Here is a 22,682-nt window from a genome sequence, read left to right on the forward strand (position 1 = left end):
GAAAGAGTAAGAAGCCCAACCAAATGAGAGGCTCTGTTTTTAGAAATCCTGAGCACCTAGCTTAATTTCAAAATACTGGAGATAATCCTCAGGCACTTTAAGTCCTTGTATCATTAAACTGCAAGTGTAGAAGTGCCCAGCTTTCTAAACAGTTCCTAGGCATGGTATGGGGAACAGCATGGGTAAGGGACCTTTCCTAAAAGGCAATTTAGGTCAGGCCACCCTGTTCAGGACAGCCTAGTCACATAGCTATGGGGGTGAGGGCTGCTCCATGCCAATTGCCTTCAGTGCCAGCAAAGAGTCCTTGGTACATTTGATTTCTTAATATAGCCCAGCAAGCTGATGTGGAAATTTCCAGGTGCCTGATAATTTAGAAAGTTCGATTGCTTAAGTTGAATGTATGGATTTAGGCCCTAATTATAGACCTATTTTAAAAAATACATTGGCCTAAATAACTGGATGAGTACAGGGCAAAGAGTTCTTCCTTAATGCAGGAGGAAACTTGATGGCTAGGAGACTTGCCAGATGCCAATTGCCAGCTGGATCACTCCTTCTGAGCACTGTATTGGCTTTCCACTCCTCTGGCTGCTCAGTAAATGCCCAGAAATACTCCCTCCATTGCCCATTTTTTATAATTTAGACACACAAAAAAGACTTAGGTTATTGTCAGCAAATTGCTGAGAATAAAACAGCAATACTAATTACTTGACTTGCATTGCTTATCTCCCTTTACTTTTTTTGTTACAGCAATGCATCTTCCAACAAGTCATGTCTAAAAACTGATTGATAAACTAACAAGTTGCAGGCTGCACATATGTAAAATATATCCCCAAGTTAAATGCTCAAAGTTGGAAGAAAAAGACACTGCACAGACACTTCACTCTTTGAAGTACACAGCTTCTTTTGGATTCAATGAACCATGAAAATATCAAAGGGATAACTTACAACTCAGTATTTTGATGTTCATCAGTCCTCAGACTGCTTTACTAAGAAAAACAGTGGCATAAGTATTGTACAGCAATGCATTACACGCTTCAACTTTCTTTATTCTGTTGGTATGACTGTCTCAAATAATTAGTTCTGTTAAAGAACACAGAATCTTCAGTGGTCCTTATAAGGAGATGATCCTTTAAAAACTCAAAGTGGAAAGCTTCTCAGGGAAAGTGAAAAAATCAGTCTATTTTATATAAAAATTACTCTAGAGTGTATCCTTCCTTTTGAACCTATTTATTCTTTCAAGGTCCTCTTGAAGAAAGGACTAAAACTTTAAAGGAAAATTATGTTCTATATATTTATGAAAAATGAAATTCACTGACCCAAATATAAATTGGTACTTAATTTTATAATACATTGAATTGTCTTTCTTAGTCAAATGTTCCATCCGTAAAAACAACAAAAAACCCTGTTAAGAATATTGTATATGAGAAAGTATTTCAAAATTAATTTTTGGTACTGAAATTATCTGAAGAATAATTATAAGCATTCTGTCTTTGTCCCCAGGCCTTAATTTACTCTGTCCCCAAATAATTCTTAGTTAATTCTTGTAGTAATTTCAATTGCTTTTGCTTACTACTATTTATGTTTACAAGCTGGTGGCTAGTATAATTTGTCAGCTTAGAATAAAAAGTTTCTTCTTGTTGCTGTTGTTGATGTTAAATTCTTTTGTCCAAATCCAATAGCTTGTTTTTCCCCCCACCACCTATGTATCTTATTTCATAACCAAATTACTAGCATATCTAAAAATATGGTCGAACTCTTCTGCAGTTGTGATATTCTGAAGACTTTATCTTCTTATCAAACCTTTTTTTTTCAGTAGTTATTTTAAAGAAGCTACTGCATATCCCAGGGTACTCTTAAACTGATATACTGAAGAGATTTCCTTCTTTATCTATATAGTGCATTTTTCAGCTTCCAGCACCTAATTTTATCATTCAAATATTTTGAGAGTCCTAATTTTTTATCAAAACCCAAGGCTATTTTATAGAATGTCACAATATGCCCCTGCCACCAATTTTATAAGATCAATATATTTAACAGCATTTTTCATGTTCTTTTTGAGTAATCAACAAATATCAAACATTTGATCCCCTAGGGGTAGCTTTATTTTAAATCTCCTACTGATGTTGCCTTCTAATTTCCTTTTATTTTGGAATTGTGTAGTGAAGATGGCATTAATGATAGAGGTTTTGAGATAGTCTTTCAAATTAATCTGATCATACTTTCTCCAAAGTTGTTATGTCTAACTGTTCATCTGCTCCACTGAGATATCTTCTGACTTCTAAACCTAGCTTGTCAAGTCTTTTTGTTATCTTTTGCATTTTATAATTAATCAAGCGATTTACCGTCATGTCATTTTGCTGTTTCCAAGCAGTCTGATTTCTTCTTGTTAATTTAAAAAAAAATATTTCTGCCATATTAGTTTCCAGACAAAACTGTTTGCTTATGAGATAATTAAGAAGCTTACTCAAAGATTCTCTCAAATTTTCTGTAACTGTATTCTTTGAAATAAAAATATATCAATTTTCATTCTCCATCAGATCTTCTCCACTTCAGTGACAGCATCTTCCATATTTCCCTCTGCCCCATTTCATCTCCTTCAGAGCTATATAGCCAGTGATTCTACCAGCAGCTCTTCACTGGTTTGGAGGTCTGAAAAGGAGAAGGAAGCAGTCTACATGAGTAGGGTGAAGTGTATGGATAGAAATCAACTGCTAATCATCTTAAAAAAAAAATCGGGGTATCAAATAAAGGTGGTGAGGGTCAGATTAAAAAAAGAGGTAAAAAAAAAACAAAAAGAAAAGGAAATACTTCTTCAGACAATGTAGAAGTTTTGGCCATGTGGCACTGGAACGTTAAAACAGTAGTTCAAAAAGCAATGAACAAATGTACTGAAGGAGGTTCTGTGGGGACTCTTAGATACAAAGACAGTGCATACACTTTGCAAGTTACAGACTGAGCAATTATTCTGGGAAGTGTCACTGTGTGCTTCTCTTGTTCTTACTCCCCCCTCTGAACATCTGACAGATTTTGGGAGCCAGATCAAGGTAGTCAACTTCCCTTATTAGTAGTCTGACAGACAGAAGTTAAGTTGCCACGAGCTAACATAATAATATTTCAAAGCATCTTATGAACTCATAATTTTGAATATGTGAAGCAGATCTATAAATTCTACATATCTGATATAGAAAAAAAAGTCATTATGAGTAATGCAAGCTACAGATATCCCTCAAATATTAAATGCTTGGGAGGTAGAGGCTATTAGGCTAGTGTAATTACAATCCGTAGCTTTTATTTCTCATCAATACTTAAATGCAACCCAGTCAGATTCCAGGAAGGAATATTATAGAACCAAATGCAATATTATTATACACCAAGTGCAAGGTGTTGCACCTGGATCAGGGCAACCTCTGGCATCAACACAGGCTGGGAATGAACAGCTGGAGAGCAGCCCTGCAGAGAAAGGCTTGGGGGTGCTGGCTGGACATGACCCAGCCACGGGCACTCACAGCCCAGAAACCAAACGTGTCCTGGGCTGCATCCAAAGCAGTGTGGGCAGCAGGGACAGGGAGGGGATTCTGCCCCTCTGCTCTGCTCTGCTGAGACCCCACCTGGAACCCTGCATCCAGCTCTGGGGTCCCAGCACAGGGAGGACATGGACTTGTTGGAGTAAGTCCAGAGGAAGGCCTTCAGCATGATCATGTCTCCTATGAGGAAAGGCTGAGACAATTGGGATTGTTCAGCCTGGAGAAAAGAAGGCTCTTCAGGTACCTTATGGCAGCCTTACAGTGCCTAAAGGGAACCTATAAGAAGGCTGAAGAGGGTCATCTTACAAGGACATGCAGTGGCAGGACAAGGGAGAATGGCTTCAAAATCAAACAAGGGAAGTTTAAGTTAGGTATTTGGAATAAATAGCTTACTGTAAGGGTGGAGATACACTAGAACGTGTGCAGAGAAGCTGTGGGCACCCCATCTGTGGAAGTGTTTAAGGCCAGGTTGGAGGGAGCTCTGAGCAATTTGGTCTAGTGGAAGGTGTCCCTGCCCAGGCCAAGTGGGTTGGAATGTGCTATCTTTAAGGCCTCTTCAAGCATAACCAATTTATGTTTCTATGTTTTATCCAAAAAAAAAAGAAAAACGCTATTTTCCAACAGAGTCAGATGATGACTAGAAAAGAGACTGTCAGCTCTTTTCTGTCCTGGCTGTTCTCAGTATTCTTGATCTTTTGCTCTACCTTCTCTAGAGTTTACTGTTATTTTAATTTAAAAAATATATGTGGAAATAGTGTTAAAATTTTCATGACAGTCCATCCAAGAATAGAAATTAGCCAAGACCTGTGTGGGGAAGACTTTAATTTAATAGATAACTGCTAGATCAGGGGGAAAGGCAGGCATAACTGGTTATTTTTTCAGGATATTCTTTCTCTCTACTCACTTTTCCTCCTTTAATAGCTGCATAATTTAAAATCCCTGTTATTTTTCTGGGCATTTTCTTATAATAATAGCACATTGTTAATGGATATAGTTGCAGATCTATACAATATTTTACTCATCTGCTGTGCCTTTATTGTCAGCATGTTTCTGTTTCATTTACTAATGATTTGTTTCTGTAAAAATTTAAACCAGTCTGTTTTTTTTTCAACTTTGAGAACTTAAAAAAATTATTTCAGAAAGATAATGTTATAAATTAAAAAATGTATTGCTACTGTGAATATCTTCATTTCTTATGAGGCTGCTGTGTGGGTTCACTGAGCAGAGTGGGGAGAAGGAAAATAATCAGACAGAAAAAATACAAAAGGCTGGCTCAGTAGCTTTAAATTTCAGTTGCTATATTAAAGACCCTCTGGTTTCTGAGGTAGATGCCTTCAGACACCTCCGAAAGCTGAGGTATCTCCTAAGTTTGGTCAGCACTATAAGGATGTCTTGATTATCCCAGGGAATTTCAGATGAGCCTCACATAGAGCTTCAAATGATGGGAAAAGGGTAGGAGTGGGAGTAGCTTGTTTGTTTGTTTGTTTGTCTGTTTTTAATCTAGCATTTCCAGTTGATTTGGTAACTTGTGTAGCACAACTAAGCAAAGGGAGACAATGAAAGGAAATAATTGCAGCCATCCAGCCTTACTTTCCCAGGAACTGGGGCAAATCTAATCACTGCCACAAGTTATTTCACGGCTATGCTTTTTTAAAATCCAGTAGTCTGTGTTCTGTTCCATGGGAAAACAACTCTGTTCCAGAAAATAATATTTAAAAAAAAATTGGAGCAATATAGCTGTTTGATAACACCTGAGTTTATTTAATCTGGATTTATGAATCATGTTTTTAAAGCTACTTCCTTATTTTGAGCATATGAAAGCAGTTAAAGACATGCAAACTATCTGGCCCTCACAGTGCAAAGATGTTTAGTTTAGCCTTGCTTATATTAAACATAGGAAGTTCTGCTATTGTGGTACTGTTAGTTCCAAAAGGCAGTATTATTTTATTCTAGACTTATTTTAAAATAAATTGTAATGACTCACTGAATCAATTATTTATACTTTGCTGAAGTGACAACATGTTATTGTACTAATATACAGGAAAATATAAAATTTTATTTGTTCCTTAACTTTGGACACAATGGCATTTTTTAAAAAAATCAAATACTAATGTGTGCTTTGGCACAGCATTTTCAGCATTTGTGCCTCTCTCTGATAAAGTGAAATGCAAGACCTTTCATCCAGCCTCTGTAAAGACAAGGACACTGCTTCAGGGGAATGCCAGACAATGTAGTAGCTCTCTGAGGTAGCCAGGGAAAACATAGTTTCCCTTACAGCTAGCTGCTAGAATAACCTTGCTTTTATCATTTTTCTTTTATAAGTAACCAGTTTTGTTCTCATTCAGGTGAATGAATGTTTTTGCAGGAAATCTGCTTTTGTTCCAAAGAAATTTACAGGAAGGAAGTGGTCCTTCAGGAAGACTTAATTCCTGTGCATTTATGAATTTTCTATAACAAGGTTTACAGCAACAGCAATTTCACTACATTTACCTGCAATTCAGAAATAACCTTAAACTCTCATTGCTGTCAACTATATGTGTTTATTTGTCTTTAAATCATGACAGACATTTAAGATCCTCCTGTCACCTTAGTAAACTACTTCTATGTGTTTTCCTAAACTTAAATTTATGTCTTTTTGTATCCATTGACACACTCTTGAGGGGTTAACTGGTGCAGAGGGGCTGCACATTAGATGCTTCTTCTATTTTGCTCTCATAATGGCAAATGAGTTAGTTTGTACCATTGACTATATGTTACTATGAAAGAAAATTAGATCTTGAACTTCGAAGTAAAAAGAAGAGGAAATTACAGCAGATTTTAGTGTCTACAAGAGATATTGAATCATAAACTATTCAAAAGTCACAAGCAATCATTATACTTTTTTTTGCATGCTTCATTTTGTGCAAACAGGGAGTTGTTTAAGATCTGCAGCTTTTCCTGATTTTTGTGGACATAAATACGTCACAGTCTGAAGGCAGGTACTCCAAATCTTGAACTCTGCATGACATTCAATACAAAGTCAACATACTGTTATTTATTTTTCTGAAGAACCAAGTTGGAACACTTGACTATGAATAGTCACCTGTGGTGTATATAGTGCAGTATTTAAGATATATTCTAGTTAGCAATGTCCATGGGGATTGTGCTTGTGTCCTAAGTATTGATATATTTCTGTACTGAAAATACAAAGAATGAAAGAAGCCTAATCACCACACAGTGGTTTGTTTTTTTCCCTACTCATGCTGTTGGGAAGTAAGCCAGTCACTAACTCCTGGGGCCATCTATGGACTGACTCATTGCCATTTTTGCCTTAGTCATTTGTTTCTGTAGAGACAGTATTTTTTTCCCTGATAGAAGTATTTAATCTAAATTTTTCAGATTTATGAGCTCTTATAGCCAGGCTGTGAGCTGATGATCACATAAGCCAATTCTAATGGGGTTTGCAAATAGAAACACTAAATATAATTATGTGCTTTTAGTGGCAACACTACTAGTAGTGAAATGAATTAGCAACTTGATCTATATGATATATTAATTTGCCAGCCAGATTTGAACAAATGAGCCTCTTTATTTTGAAAAATAGAAGATACTGGCACTGATTTCCTGAATTTTATCACTATTATTCTCTCTGATATATGAATCGCTATACTTTTCAGTAATATATGTCAAGTATAATGTTTAGAAATAGCAGAGTAACAAGTTACAGCGAAGATCCATACTGCTTTGTCATTTGTTAAATTCGAACTTTGTACCCTGGTGATAAGCAGCCTTCTCAGAACTAGAAGAGGTTTATTATGTGACTTATCCCTAAATTCCCATGAAAAAAATCCAATTTAAGCCATACCTTTCTTTCCAGAGGGGAAAAAAAAAAAAGCCTGAAAAGCTGTATTTTTTTCCCCTCTTAGCTCTGGTCTTATGAACATCTGGTTCAGATGGAATTAAGGGTCTTCTAGTTCATTCAGACATCTGGTACTAAAAATATTCATGACTTGATATGATTCCAATTTTTTTTTGTGTCCATTGGCTTCTTTTGCTAAAAAATATATGAGGAGTTTGTATGAGGGGAAGTTTCCTCCATGTGAGCTCTTGCTCAGAGTTATGACTGTATCTCTAAAACTGCTGAAGAAGGAAGAAAAGTGAAGTTGTATAAAAGCATTATAACTAGACTGAGTCAGACAAAAAAACCCTGCCACAAACATTTAGACCAACATCGTCTCCATGACACCAATCCACAATTACACATTCGACTGTGATTTTACATCAAGTTCCTCAGTGTTTCATTAATCCATGTCTAAAGTTACCAGAGAAGCCCTTCCTATAGGCAACCAAGAGAATTAATGTTTTACAGTTGAAACAGATTCTCCATCCTGGGAGATATTCAAAACTTGACTGGGTAAGGTCTGAGCAACCTGCCCTTACTGGGCCTGCTTTGTGCAGAATTATCCTAGCTGACCTTTGCATGTCCCGTATAAGCTACATGATTCTGTGACTGATTGTTGTATTTAGCCTCCATGAATTGACTGCTCTTCAGTTGTACAATGAGAATGTCAAAACACACATTCTGTATCTTTTTGATGGTACACAGGATATGGCTAGATGCCTATACACGAGCTTGACACCGCACCTCCCATTACAGTCTCTGGAAACCAGATCAATAAAGTTGGTAGCTACATCAAGTTTTAAGAATCTAGGCCCACAAACTGGGTCCTCCACAAAATTAGTACTGATTTGTAGCATTTAAATTACAGCTTAGGTCACCAATTTGGTGCAATACAACTTATGCCGTTTATGAGTCACTAACATTTTATACAGAACTGGGAATTTACTGGTAGTCTAATTCATGTCTTGATAGTCTAATCAAAGAATTTTTATTAGTCTGAACATAATGATACTATCAATTTTAATTCCAAACATTATGGTTCATCCCTATAATCATAGGGTGAAAATCAAAATACTTTTTAGTAATTGTCCCTTTCTCTGGTATTATGCTCACCCTTCCAGTGTTACTCTGGTGACACAGAGATCCTGTCCTAAAGTTGCTGGCTTCTGTCCTGGGGGGTTCTGGGTGTGTCATGCCAAGACGTTCATAGAAGAGATGTGATGTGAAGGGTTTCTTACTTCTTTTTACTGAAAATATAATGTTGGTATTGATGGTTTTCTCCTCCTCTTGGGTCTTCTTAGTATCATAATCATGTTACTTCCTAACACGATTTGCTTGCTCCTTACTCATTGGTTCACTATTCCCTATTACAGCAAAATTTACTATGTACAGCACGTTTTAACATATATCAGATACCTGTTTTTCCTCTTTTTGTCACCCCTAAACTGTTTACCCATCTGCCAAGGTAGTATTCTTTTGGCAGCCAGTAATTGTCTGCTCCCAAGTTGTTTACAACCAGAGGCCTCTGTTATCAACCTGTGTCTCCACTGTTAAGGCTGTAGTTATCATCCGATGCTTGTACATATCTACCCTGTATTTTTATTGTATCATCATCATAGATCACTAGAGAAAGAAAAATTATGTGCTGTATTTAATATTTATAAAAACATATTATAAAAATATATATTCTAATATGCCTTATACCATTCAACTGTACAAAGCTAAGCAAAGGCTGAAACAAATCAGGTAACTGTCAGCTGGTTATCAGACAACAGCTGTTACAGCTAAACAAGCAACCTTCAGGCAGTTCAAGGCAAGTCCAGATGAATCCTGATATGTCTTAATAATTGTGTTGTCAACTTAAAACACACAGAGCCTGCAACTCATATTGGTACTGGATGTGCTGGGCTGTAAGGCTGAAAAATCTGGAGAGATAACTCAGCTCACTCGGAGTAGATGCCTCATTTGAGGCACCCAGTCCTGCCTACAACGTCCTGAAAAAGTTTTGAATCCTGGTGACACGTTTCTTGATCTTCAAGGAGAGTGAATTATTAACATTTACTTTACCTAGTTCTGATAGTGCTCAGATAAACTAATGTTTCTAAAAGTCATCCTGAAAGGCACATGCTTAGCAAAACTGTTTCGATATGCAAATACCGTGGTCTTATCTCAGATACTTTACCTCAGCAAGAGCTCATACCTCAGAACAACTGGTACCTTCCACATTTGGAACCAAGTTTTCTATGGCTCATAAGTCTTATGTCCCAATAAACCAAACAAATGCCACGCTTCTGCCTGACTGGGATGTCTGTCACAGAGTGAAAGTAGTTGTGACCAGCATATCCTGCCAAGTGGACATTTGTGCACTGAGTAAACAACATTCTGTGTTACTTGTTGACACCCGAGTTGAAGTCCTGTTCCTGTAGCACTTCCTGAGTTCTAACTATAGCTGCTACATGTAGATTCACTTTTACTGAGATTCTGGCACAATTCCAGCTGGAAATACCAGAAAAAGATGCTGTAAAACACTATGGGTCCCATTCAGCTCACAAGTCCTGGCTTTGTTTCAATTGAAACATTGTATGTTAAATATCAAAGGCTAGGGAATTTGGTATAATACATGCCTGAGTATGTCCCTCAGATGGAGTTGGGCTATGGTAAAGGGAAACTGGACCTAGGAAAGCAGTCTTAGATCTCTAAGTATGGGGAGCAAAGGACTATTTCTTAGTTCTAGTCAAACTCTCTCAATGTATCAGCCAGCCTCTTAGACAGTATGGTTTCTCCCATTTGTTGGTTTCCAAGTTTCCAAAGGTTTTTGCAAATTATTTTTCACCTTTTTCTCTTTCTCTGGTGCCTACTTTTCTTTCTGAGACTCAATATTTCCTGCAGATTTTACAGAGGTTTCCATTTTCAGTTCCCACCATCTTAATAGCAATATTGTCAGCACATGACACAGCACTTCTGGAAGATCTCACTGAAGAGCTTTCCAAATTAATTGGACATAAGATCACTTAATTGTTACTCAGTGTACTTATAGATTTATGGCTGGAACATGCCATGGTCCTGATCTCCAGTCACTCATTCTCTTTTCTGAGATATGCACCTGATTTTTGTTTTGTTTTTTTAAATTTCTGCTTTGGCCACATTACAGAACTAGCATGGTGGTTGACACCCACAAGGTTCTCACCTCCACAAGAATATGGCTGGCATGTGAACACATTCCCAGAAGCACAGGAGATTTATCTGCTATTCAAATTCTTGAATATCCTTTCCCTCTTTCATCTTTCCTCCCTTATTTTGTGGTGAGAAAAATCAGCCCCTAAATGTCCTTTTCCTTGGCTGTCCAGGTAGAAAGGTCTAATCAAATGAGAGATACAAACACAATAAAAAATAAAATAAAATAAAATAAAATAAAATAAAATAAAATAAAATAGCTCCAACATTGAAATAAAGCACCTTCTGCTATTTTTTTTAAAAACATACCCTTATTAAAGACACATTCTGCACACCCTGTGGATCACCTGTCATTTCCCTCATCTCTTTTTTATATCTGAATTAATTTAGGAGCTCCTGGCTCATCCATGCAGGATTCCTGCTGCCTTTGTTTGATCTCTTACTTGTTGTGAAGGAGCTTTCTTAAGCTTGAAGGAGGTGATATTGGAATTTAAACCAGCTCTCCTGGAACCTTCTTCTATCTAAGGTCAAGGGTCATATCCTATGGGATTATTCCAATAAGTTCTCTGAAGAAGTTGTAGTCTGAGCTCCCAAAATGCAGGCTTATGGTCCTGACATTTGCCCTTCTTCCTCCTCTCTGGATATTCTTCCCCCTTTATCCTTCTGGATCCTGTCACTGCAGTGGTGATATGCCACTGCAGGCAAGGATGCTCCAACTTTCATATCCCTGACCAATTATTCCTTGTTTATAACTGTGAAGTCCAGAAAAGCACCTTTCATTCTCGGCTCCTTGAGGAGGCTGAGAGAGTTGGGGACGGAGAAGAAAGGCTGAGGGGAATCCCACCCATGTGTATAAATACCTGCAGGGAGGGAATGAAGAAAAGGTGGCCACATATTTTTCAGTGGTGCCCAGGGACAAGACTAGGAGTATGTATCTTAGAATGAGATTAATAGCATCATGAAAGTGCCTTTTTTTATTCCACTCACTGTAAAATACCCAGATATCTGGATCCAATGCAGATATCTGTGACAGAAACATTTAGATTTAGGTAAGCTAACTGCTCTGTAATAGAATAAATTGGGGCAACACAGCTGACAAATATTTCAATATAAGTGTTCCTTCTTTCAGTTAGCATGTGCAGGATCAGCCCCTAACTGAGCTGCTTGGTTTAGAGCCCTTCTGCATATTACCAGCAGCAGAATTTAAGACTTTCAAGCATAGCACTGCTTTCTTTGTCTCCAAACTGACAGGAATGCCGAAATATCATGCCTGAAGCTACCTACACATACCACACAATGGAACAAAAGCTAGCTTCAGTGGAAATCTCCACTGAAGATTATTTCTCAACATTTATTTTTCCTTTCTACCACTGCAAGCCTGGGTCCAATCAGATGTTGATGGACACTTCCACTCAGATTCACCGAAGGAGGCATTTTTTCCAGAGACCTACATATTTCTCAAAACAATACTCTGCAAAAGACCTGAGCAACTTTTAAGTGTTTGCATATTACTACTTCCTGAGCAGTGACTGAATAAAATTTAGACAAATGTATCTGAAATAGCAGAGTCCATTCTGACAATGGGACAAAATGTTGTTTGACTCTTAGCATGCTACAGTCAAAATGGAAACAAAAAGAACATTTTTCTCCACATTGAAGAAAGTATCTGTTGAGGTAAGTGGTCATACTCACACGCTACCTAAGCTCATGTGGTTAGCTAACAGGTAAAATCTATGTATATCAGAAATCCTCTGAAAGTCATTTGAAGAGTCATTTGAACCAAGAAACAGAATGCTTACTCAATAGGAAACTTGAGGCATGGGGCCTTAGCCAGAATTTAGGCTGAGTTAGCACAAGCTGGCTAGGCCTGGTTGATGATCTGGTGGTTAACAACATTTTTGTTATATTCTGCTGTTTCTGTTTGTATTCTGCCTTATGTTCAAAGGAGACTAAGCTGGCATTACAAGAAGCCATTTTAACAGCTCAACAGCTCTGAAAGCACTGTGTGGTTTTTAATGCAGTTGCATTACAAACACAGAATACAAGGGGGGAGTTCATAATAAAAGAGGGTTATAATTTATGCGGAGCTATATTTCTATATTTTATGCAGAAGAGAATCAATTTGGGCACAAAGCCTGCTCAAGAGCTGTATCTATGGGGAACATATACAATGATGAACAGACTGAAAGTTATTTAGAAAAACCCACTTACAGTACTGTGCAGGGCAGTGTCACACCACATCTGATTTGAATGATCTGCATAATTTGGATAACTGAAGAGATCATTTTCATCATATAGCTTTTTCTAATAGATTTTATATTGTGCTATAAGCGTTAGGAGAAATGCCAACACTTCAGACTTACTGATCTAGCAGTAAATTATTGTGAATATATATCAAGCTTTCTTCTGTTCCTTTAGGACAGAGACTATGCTTTGCAGTTAACACAGCAACATTGGCACTACAAGAGCATGGAGTTACTTGTGTATCTGTTGCTTAGTCTTTCCTTTTCTAGTTGCATAAGAAAATGCTTTTTCAGATAACATCAAGGCCTTAACTGATTAGATTTTGTTTTGCATACAGCCAATTTAGTATCAAAGTAGTTTTCAGATAACTGGATTAACAAATATTTGTATAATTTTTTTCCTAAGGAATGCATGCTAAAACTGTTTTCTACTTAATCATGCCTTATTAATATTACAAAAATGACAAGTATTTCCAAAATCAGAATAGAAATATCTTGTCCAAATAAGACTTCATAACAGCATTGGATTTCTTCTTGTAGCATGCATCTTTATTGACTTCTGATGCACTAAGCCTACAGACGTCTGTATTTTCTACCATTTCCTCAATTTTTTCCCCAACAGATTTCAAGGGTTTGGGGATTGCTTTGTTGTTCATTGTTTTCCAGATGGAGGTATTTTCTCACATATTTCCCTCATTCCTTCATAGTTTGGTATATGTTTACATTCTTTATTCTGTATTTCAAATTTACTGTCATCAGTTTTATCGACTCTGACTGACTTCTGCACATTCTGTTCAACCTCGCTTGTTAAATGAAAACTTCAAAGCTATAGGGGGATTTTTTTTTTGTTAAACATTGTGTATTTACATAATAGCACAGGTTGGGAACTGTCACTGTCAGGTTTTTAACATCAGATCTGTAGCTGAAAACACACTGAAAAGTTAGGCCATACCAATTTTAGAAAATTCTAGTTACTTCTCAGCTTTTGACATTTGTGGTGTGTTTAGGTAGTGTCCACCATCAGTGTTTATCACACAAATATTTCAATTATTATATTTTATTATAGCGGATTTAAAAAAAATAGTTATAAATTAATTTTAAAGAGAGAATCTAGTTTTAAAATGAACAACTTCAAACTGGCACACACTCATGTGTCTATGCCTATGATTCTCCTGCTTTAAACTGACTTCTGTCATGTATATGTGCCTCTCCAAAAAGGTGGGACTTGGCAGGTTCTTTTTTCTCATCGCTACACCCTCCTCTGTCACCTGTGTGAAACACCAGCAGCCTTTGCATTCATTCTTCATGCTCAATGTGTCACATTATGTGGAAATATGACTTTTAAGAAGAATCTACTCTGAGACAAGCACACATTGCCTCAGCCTTTATTTATGGATTCTGTACCATTTCCCCTAGACTCACAGCTTTCACTGCACAGAACTGGCTAAGCAATCATCTTGCAGTGGCAGCTCATTATGCCTTTTTTTTCTCCTTGCAAAACCATTGAGCTGTACTGAAGAAGCTGTACTGCTGCTAATGTGAGCACTGGCTCCCTGAACTTGTCTGAAGCCTTTTTAAAAGATGGTGTTCCTTCACTTCTGTGGTGTCCTGCTTTAACTGTGCTTGTAGTCAGCAAGGCAATTAATGTAGCCTGTAAGGGAGACAACAGAGATGTAGGAATCTAACCATGCTACCAGCTTAGACAAAGTAGAGCTGTGCAATGCACAGCTGTGTGGAGCTTGTCAGAATGCAGCTGAGCTAGTTCAGATCTGTCTCTGTGACTTAGCAGGAAATAGCTGCAGCAGTAAAGAGATCCATGCAGGCTGCAAAATCTGTCCTAGACCAAGGCAAATATTTGAGATATTTCCCAGCCTGAGCTCTATGTTGCAGTAATGACTTTTAAACCTGGTTCAGACACATCTGCATGGTATTTGGAATATCCAAAGGCCTGGTTTTCAGGTCTGTACACATGTATATACACACTGAACACAACTGATGACAAGGTAACTGAAAATCTACATTTGGCTACAAAATCTTACAAGTAGCCCAGTGTTCCTGCTAATGATGGCTCTGGCACTGCCTATGTTGTCTAAAAAAAGGAGAAGAAAACACAAAGAAAACCAAGCCAAAGTCCTGCTGTTTCTTTCTAAGAAATTCAGTCCCAGTGGTTTGTTTAAGCCAACTTCCTGCTTAAAGTAACTATCTAAGCCCATAGAAAGATTGCAAATTTTGTGCAGTTTACATAACCAGGAACATAGAACTAAAACCAAATAGCTTATAAAAGGAGTTTGAAAATACAGAGGAAAATAAATACAGACAATAAATTCACAGCCTGCTTTAGGATCAGTCCATGAGTAAATTAAGTACATTAATTTCATTAGATTTACATTTGGGAAAAAACTATTTATTTCTCACTGACATTATCTGTATTAGACATTTAAAAACACATGCTAAAAGTATAAAAACAAGCTATAAAACCTGAAATTTTACTTTGATTCCCAGGTTTTGAAAAGGTATGTACAGCTTTTATTTTTAAATTTTTAAATTATTTATACAGTACAACAAGTAAACTACTATAGTAACTTCTACATTTACTTAAAATAGTACAAAATTATGTACTATAAATGTAATATAAATATTTGTATTTTAACCAATATAAGTATTTGGTTTATATATCTTTGTTAAGATAAAATTAACTTAGTTCTGAAATCTACCTCCTCTGTAAGTTCCATAAGAAAGCTTAAAAATTTGAATGAAGAAATGAAGGCAAATTCTGAAGAAGAAGAAACTGGTGAAGAAATAGAAAGATAAATAGTGTGCTATTTTATTTGCTGGCCATTGATTGAATAATGAATGAAAAACAAGATTAAAATTTCTAACAGTCCTTGCCTTTGTGCAATTAAGTTCAGACTTGTCTGAATTCAGATGCCATCCTTCAAGACAACTTTTCACAGAACTGGGCTTGCAAGAGCTGTTGTTGCCAAGCAGAATCTTTTCTTGGCTCATTTTCATGGTGGAACAAAGTTTAAACTGTTGTAAGTTTGCTGACTAACAGCAATTAAGTTTCTTTTTTCCTAAAAAAAAAATTACTGAAGCAATACTTCCTTTTAAATGTAAATTTTAAACTATTTTGATTACATGCTCTTTAGAGCACTATTTCTGTTTCTTGAAATACAGTTCTTCGACAGAAAAATATTCTTCAGGATCCAAAATAGAGTCCTAACCATTACTGTAGTTGCAGGCCTGTAAAGGTTTAAGAAGGTCAAAATAAAAATGTAAATCTTAAAACTAGCATTCAAGAGTTTTAGTCAATAGGACAGTCCACATGATTTGTTCATCTAAGTAATAAAGTCCTAGCCCTTCTGAAAGACACATTTCCTACTTTCAATATATAATCTGTACAAGACAGTACAGAAGAAATATGGACTCATGGGAGAGAGTCCAGCAAAGAGCCACCAGGGTGAAGAAGGGACTGGAGCATCTTTCCTGTGAAGCAAGTCTTCAGGACCTGGGGCCCTTCAGCCTGGAGCAGAAATGCCTCACAGGGGATCCCATCAATGTATATACACAAATATCTGAAGGGTATTTGTATACATTGATGGGATGGTGCTTAGCAGATGAAGCCAGGCTCTTCTCAGCAGTGCCCAGTGTCAAAACCAGGACAATGAGTCCACACAGAACCACTGGAGGCTCCCTCTGAACATCAGGAATTTGTGCGTATGACTGAGCACTGACTTAAGTTGCCCTGAAGACTTGTGGAGACTCAATTCTCAGAGATATTCAAAAACCCTCTGGTCCTGGGCAGCCTGCTCCAGGTATCCCAGCTTGAGCAGACGGCCTCAGAGGTCCCTTCCAACCCCAACCATTCTGTGATTTTAATGAACCTTAGTGCTTGCCAATTTCTTTGCATTATAGATTAATATTATGCCATGGTCAAAAACTCTGTAATCAGATAGTTAAATTAAAATATACTGATAACACTATTTTGAAAATAGACAAATCTGAAAGAAATGAATCGATCTTTTTTTTATTTTGATGTTCCAGAAAGAATAAGAATCAAAAGAAGGCATATTTAAAGCCTAAATTAGTCACATGGCCTGTTTTGTTATAAATCCCATAACTACATATATATTCCCAAAGTAAGAGAAGTTTGGTGTCTGTAGTATATAAGCTAGACCATCCATCCAAAATTTGTCCCTAAATATGAAACTCCCTCTCTCCATGCACAACTGTATTATCTTTACTGAATCATCTCCTGCCTCTACCAACTCTACCCAAGCACTATGGAATATTTTCCAATTTTCCTATTAAATACACTTTGTTTCTCGCCTATTGTCCTTTCTGCCCTTAAAAGACATGATTTGCATGAGTTCAAAACTGAAGGTTACATCTTAATAAATGCTTACTCAGTTGTATTCCAGCATTTGCAGCATCAAATTCCTTTTGCCAGCTCTTAACTAGTTGGAGTTTCTAGGACTGTATGGCAGAGCTGAGGCACAACACTTAAAAAGCCATGGAGATCAGGTGACAACTTCCTGAGCCGAGATGTCACATGCAGCACTTCAGAAAAAGTTTACTTTGGAGATAATTGTTGCTAACGATAAAGAAGATGTTAAACTAATTACAAAAATGGTCCAGTCTCCATGTCCCGTGAAATCTGGAAATATAATTAAGAGGTTTTGGTAACTGAAACTCACTGCAATACTCTGTACAAATTTTCTTAAACTCAAGATGACCTTTTGCTAATAACTGTTCCTTTAAGGATAGAATAATTAGACATTTATGTATAATGAAGGAATAGGAGAAAATCCTGTTAGGAAAATAATATTAATTCATTTCTATCCTATAGAAACCCATCCATTTCTAACTAGCTTTGTTTCCTAACTGCTGGTGCTTTTGATGTGTAACAGAGAAACAAAACAAATGCAACCAACAGAATAGGCCTGAACTTTCCAAACATGTTTTTCTTTTCATTTGGATTGCTTTAGTGACTGCTGCATTAGCCAGGTATGGGCTGCAAGCAAGGTCCCAGGCACGCACACAGCGTCTCACGCTTCCACCTCCTCCTCCCTTATAATCCTGCTTATCTCCGCTCCCACCCCCATCTAGAAACACAACTCCAACAATGGAGCTCGCTCCCCACTTCCCTGCCCTCCCACGCGCCCGGGCTGCCGCAGGAGCACCGACCTGCTGCTCAGGTCGGCCAGCAGCTGCGGAAAGGTGGCGACCTGAGCTGCAGGATAAAGTTCTGCGTGCCGGCCATCAGTGACAGCGAGAAGCCAGGCTTGCGAGAGCATTTGCCTTGCAGCTCAGCTACAGAGCAGCGCTCCTCTCCACTGCAGCCAAGAGGTGAATCTGCGGCTATTTGAAGTTGTTGCGTGCCACAGGTACACATCTGGCAGCTCGGGAACCTAGAAATGAGTCAGCCTCACCCCATACACCTTTATGGGTGCAGGCGTTTGTAACTGGTTTTACTCCAGGAGGTCATAAACATCTGAATATTTTGTTTTAAGAGGAACAGAAAAGAGGAAAATCACATTTCCTTGCCACAGAACGATGCTTTGCCTTCACAAGAACAACAGGCAAAGGGGCTCAGGATTCTTAATCACTTTAGGTAGATGCCTATTCAAAATCGCTGTCCGGGTCCCCCGTATGTCTGCTGTGCCATACTGTACTTTTTCTTGCAATGCTGATCAATAGCGATAAACATCCAGGCAAGGCCTGTGCTTGGGACGCAGCAGCCGCTCAGAGCACTGCTGCCGAGCGAGGAGCGGCGAAAGCCAGACCCGCTCTGTGCAGCCGCGGCAGCAGCGCCCCGGGAGGACGGACCGAGCGACGCGGCGCCAGGTCGGAGGAGCTGCGGCCGCGCCCGTGCGTGTCGGCGGGCGGCCAGGATGGATCACCACCAGCCCGTCAGCCGCTACCAAGTGGTGAGTGCGGCGTCCCCGGCGAGGCCCCGCTCGCCTCCCCCCGCCCCTCGGGCCGGCGGGGCGCGGTGCGACCGGGGCGCCCTTCCCCCGGCCCCGCTTCTCGGCTCCTACGCGGGGGTTCTGGCAGGGACCAGGACCGGGACCGGGGCCAAGCGCGGAGGGGCTCTGACAGCCGGGCCTTGCTCGGGCGGCGGGGGCTGTCTCCCTCGTGCCCTCCGGCAGCCCCGGCCTCGGAGGGGCGGCTGCCCGGCCTGCTCGAGAAGCCGCCTTTGCCCGCTGCCCTCTCCCCTCCCGCCGGCTCCCGGGCTCGGCGGGTTTCCCCGGGCGCCTCCCCCTGCCGGGAGCGGGTGGCGGCTCCCGGGAGAGCGCGGCCGAGGAGGAGCAGCCGGGGGAGGAAGGGACAGGGGTCCTTGTCTCTGCTAAGTACGTGCCGTGGAGCGAGCCGCTGAAACCTTGTGATTTCTAAAAGCCCCTAGCTGTCTGGCACAGGGATAGAGTGCAAGGCCTGTGTGAAGATTGGAGCGAGGGAGGGAAGTGTGAAATGCAGGGAGGAGACTGACCTTCAGTGTGTGTGTGTGTCTGTGTGTATGCACATGAACGAACAGACTCTTCTCAAGAATGGTGTGCAGCTCTGTGGGTCGCTGAGACCAGTTTTTCTTTTGTTCCTGAACTTAACCACGGAAGTCATCATTTACAATACAAAGATTTTCATCCTGCCCGAATTGATTGTCCTGTTTGTTTCTCGCAGTCATTAGTTTAATGTCAGTTACATAAATCTTGCAGTCATTAGCTTAAGGTCAATTATACTCAAAATGTGTAAGCTTTCCTGATTATTGGATGTAAAAATTACTTAGGTGTAGTCAGTCTCCTCAAAAGTTTAAATTTTATCCTTAAACTCCTTGTACTTTATAGCTTTGCTCTGAATGTAAAGATAAGGAAGTCTGAAATCTTTGTTACTCTCTGTGATTCAAATTTCTACCGCAGTCTTCTAGCTAAATCCTGAATTATTTATCTTAGTGTTTGTGTTTTACAGCTGGAGCAGTGAAAAGAATGTCCCCAGAAGTAATCACACTTACATCTGTGCATATGTAAATAGTGGTATTTATATTCAGATTGTTCCTAGGTTATGATTTAAGAAAAAAGAATAGGAAACACTTTTATTGTATTTGGAATATTTATTTTGATAGTCTTACAGCACCTTACATTTCTGTATGCTTTTGGGCACTTAGATGCAGGGATTGTCATAGAGGTGATGAACACACCACACACCCTGTGACGTATGCCTTTAGGGTGGTAGTTGGTCAGCAGCTGCTTTTTTTCTGGCACTGTGCTTCCATAACTCGAAATCAGTAGAAGTCCTAAAGTCATTCCTTCTTCTCTGCAACAGAGAAGAAAAATGCTGGCAGAGCATTTTCTTGAGAGCCTACAAACACTATCTTCCTCGAGGCCTGAGGTAACCTGGCATGTTTTAAAAGGCCTTTAAAGAGCAAATGTTATTAGAGGTCAGACAGGTATTTAGTTACTGTTACTCAAAGGAGTTTAAAAAAACCCCAAAAACACATGAAGAAATAATTTGTTTCTGTAATATTTTGGTCTTATGCTTGTTAGGAACTTTCTGTGATGGTACAGATGCCCAGCTTTGGGTAAGCACTATTTGGTGTGGCCTTCCAAAAGGGCTTAGCTTAATGTTTGTCTGCATGAGTTGGCCTCCTCAGTTTGCTGTGTACATTAAATTGTGTAGTCATTTGTTATAAATCAGTCTGCTTGCTCCAGAGTTTAAAACAGAGCCTTACTGATTACTTCCCCATAGGAAGGAGCATATTGTTTTAGTTTCTTTGTTATATCTGACTGCTGAAGACTGAGATTTTTTGTCATGTTGTTTACTTACTGTTTTGGGTCAGAGAAAGGAAGGAACAAGGCAATTGCAGATATACTTAATTAGCAGCTGATTATTCAAGCATGTGATCTTAAGTGTTGTGATGTATTTGCTTATATAATGTCTGTGATAGGTACTGAGCAATAGATTATTGCAGATTTTATGGTTGTGTCCTAGTTTTTGTAGACAAAATGTGGAAAAAAAAGATGACTTGATACAGCTAAAACCACATTTTATGAATGTTTTATAAATTTAGTTTTGTGAAATCTGGCCAGTTCTACTGTGTTCATTTTTTGTTTTTTTGTTTGTTTTTTTTTTCTTTTTTCTTTCTCCCACAATTAATAATAAATACTTTTTGGCCCTGCTTGTACCTATTTTGCCTTTACTTCTCGCTAGTCTGACTCTCTTCAGGGCAAGTTCTCTTCTAAATAGAAAGATTTCTAGGTGTCTTTTATTATAAAAGAATTACTGACTCGTGTTTCCTGGTAGTAGCACTTCAGTGAAGTTGAAGGAGCTATCTTTCTCTTTTTATTTGTGGGTTCTTCAAGTAAATTAAATTAGATTGGCAGGCAATTTAGTTTTGAGTTTTAGCACAAAAAGCCAGTTCTATGACTTCTTATGAAACAGAAAATTTCTCATCATAAAGCTAACCCTCTGCTTTCCTTATTTATATCTCTGTTGGAAATAGCTCTAAAGCTTCATTTTGTATCTTGTTCTTTGTGTGTCTGCCTTTTATTTACAAAGCAGGTTAAAAGTGTTCAAACCGGGCAGCTGTTAAAAGCTGGTACTTGGAATTGCAGCAAAGTAAGTGCTGTGAGCAAAGAGCAGGCAGTACGTCAGCATTACGTAACTCTCTGCCCCGGGCATGTGTGATTTGTATTGCTTTCTGGCCCTCCTGTTTTGTCTCTCTTCGTAGGGCAAAAAGACAAATAATTGATGGGTAAGAATTTGTCATGCTTCCCTGCAGGACTATGACATTAGAAGTAAATTAGCCAACCTTTGTTGTCTTGCTTTACTTCCTATTTCTTTTCCTTAGTCACTTGAATGACTGCATTCCTGTTGGTGAATGTGTCTTAAATTTTACATTTGACATTCCTTGCAGGTACAAGTCAGTTCGCTGTATCATTTGCTTATTGTTGTATTTCTTCTGTTTCTTCCCCTATTCTGCTCTTTGTTGGATAAGGCATCAAGTTTAGGAAAATGATAATAAAAATTCTTCACTAGTCATTTTCTTGATTGTTTTTACCTTCTAGTTCTTTGTCGTCTGACCTTAATAGGATTACTGTCTTGTCCGAAACATCTGCTTCTAGTCCAGCCTGTTTGCAGAAAAAGTGATTGGAATGATGCTTTGTGAATCTGTATGGGAACAAAGAGGAGGAAATGCAGCTGTTTTCTGCAGCACATGAAACTGAGAGAGAAGCTAAGCATAAAGCTCAAGGTTGCCTTTTTTACTTAGAAATGTGTCTTTCCAGATAACTGAGTCATGAGGGAATACTTCACGTGCATGTGAGAGTGGTTTAAGGACAGAAATTGTATTGAAGGCTGCAGGACTTACAAGCTGTACTGCTCATGAATTATAATAACCAGTCTTTCTTGATTAAAGTTTGGGGTCAGGTAGTCTTGAGTCTGACTTAGGGTTTGGTCAGAGCTAAACAGGTAAATGGTAAAATGGGAAAGTAACAAACAGATTTGGGTGGGGCCAAAGGCAGCTCTCCGCAGGTATGTCAGTTCAGCTGTTACTGAACTTGCCATGCCACTGTAGCACTTGGTTTTGGTGGGGTTTGTAAGTGATGGTTGAGGCAAGACTCTGATGGCAGCCTGCTGTTTATGGCACTATGTAGAGATAAAGAAATTGTGGCTTTTTAAAAGGGATTTTAGTCTTGTATAAGTTGTGTGTGCTTATAGAAATGGGGCTAAGAGATGAAAATTTGTTCTGTAAACACTGTAGCAAAAAACAAAGATAAGGCTTTATTTTCTCTATCTGATACCTCCATTGTTGCTCTTTACTCTCCCAATGTTACTTTGTTAAAAACCTTGATCAAAGTCAAGTTGTCT

The 22,682-nt window shown here is 38.7% G+C and overlaps 1 protein-coding gene across 3 annotated transcripts in view; it reads left to right on the forward strand.

Annotated features, from left to right (window-relative positions):
* The first annotated feature begins 18,638 nt into the window (after positions 1 to 18,638).
* NDFIP2 (Nedd4 family interacting protein 2) overlaps positions 18,639 to 22,682 on the forward strand; it is a 44,917-nt gene continuing 40,873 nt past the window's right edge. The window contains exon 1 of one of the 3 annotated variants that reach the window (XM_039714599.1): positions 18,639 to 18,751. In XM_039714599.1, the coding sequence (XP_039570533.1) occupies positions 18,716 to 18,751 (36 nt within the window). In that variant the 5' untranslated portion in view covers positions 18,639 to 18,715. Of the gene's footprint in view, positions 18,752 to 20,069; positions 20,205 to 22,682 lie in introns of those variants that run through there. The other 2 variants (XM_039714598.1, XM_039714600.1) reach the window with 2 other exon arrangements.

This window comes from Passer montanus, unplaced genomic scaffold, assembly GCF_014805655.1.
Source record: "Passer montanus isolate IOZ18808 unplaced genomic scaffold, ASM1480565v1 scaffold30, whole genome shotgun sequence".
NCBI lineage: Eukaryota > Metazoa > Chordata > Aves > Passeriformes > Passeridae > Passer > Passer montanus.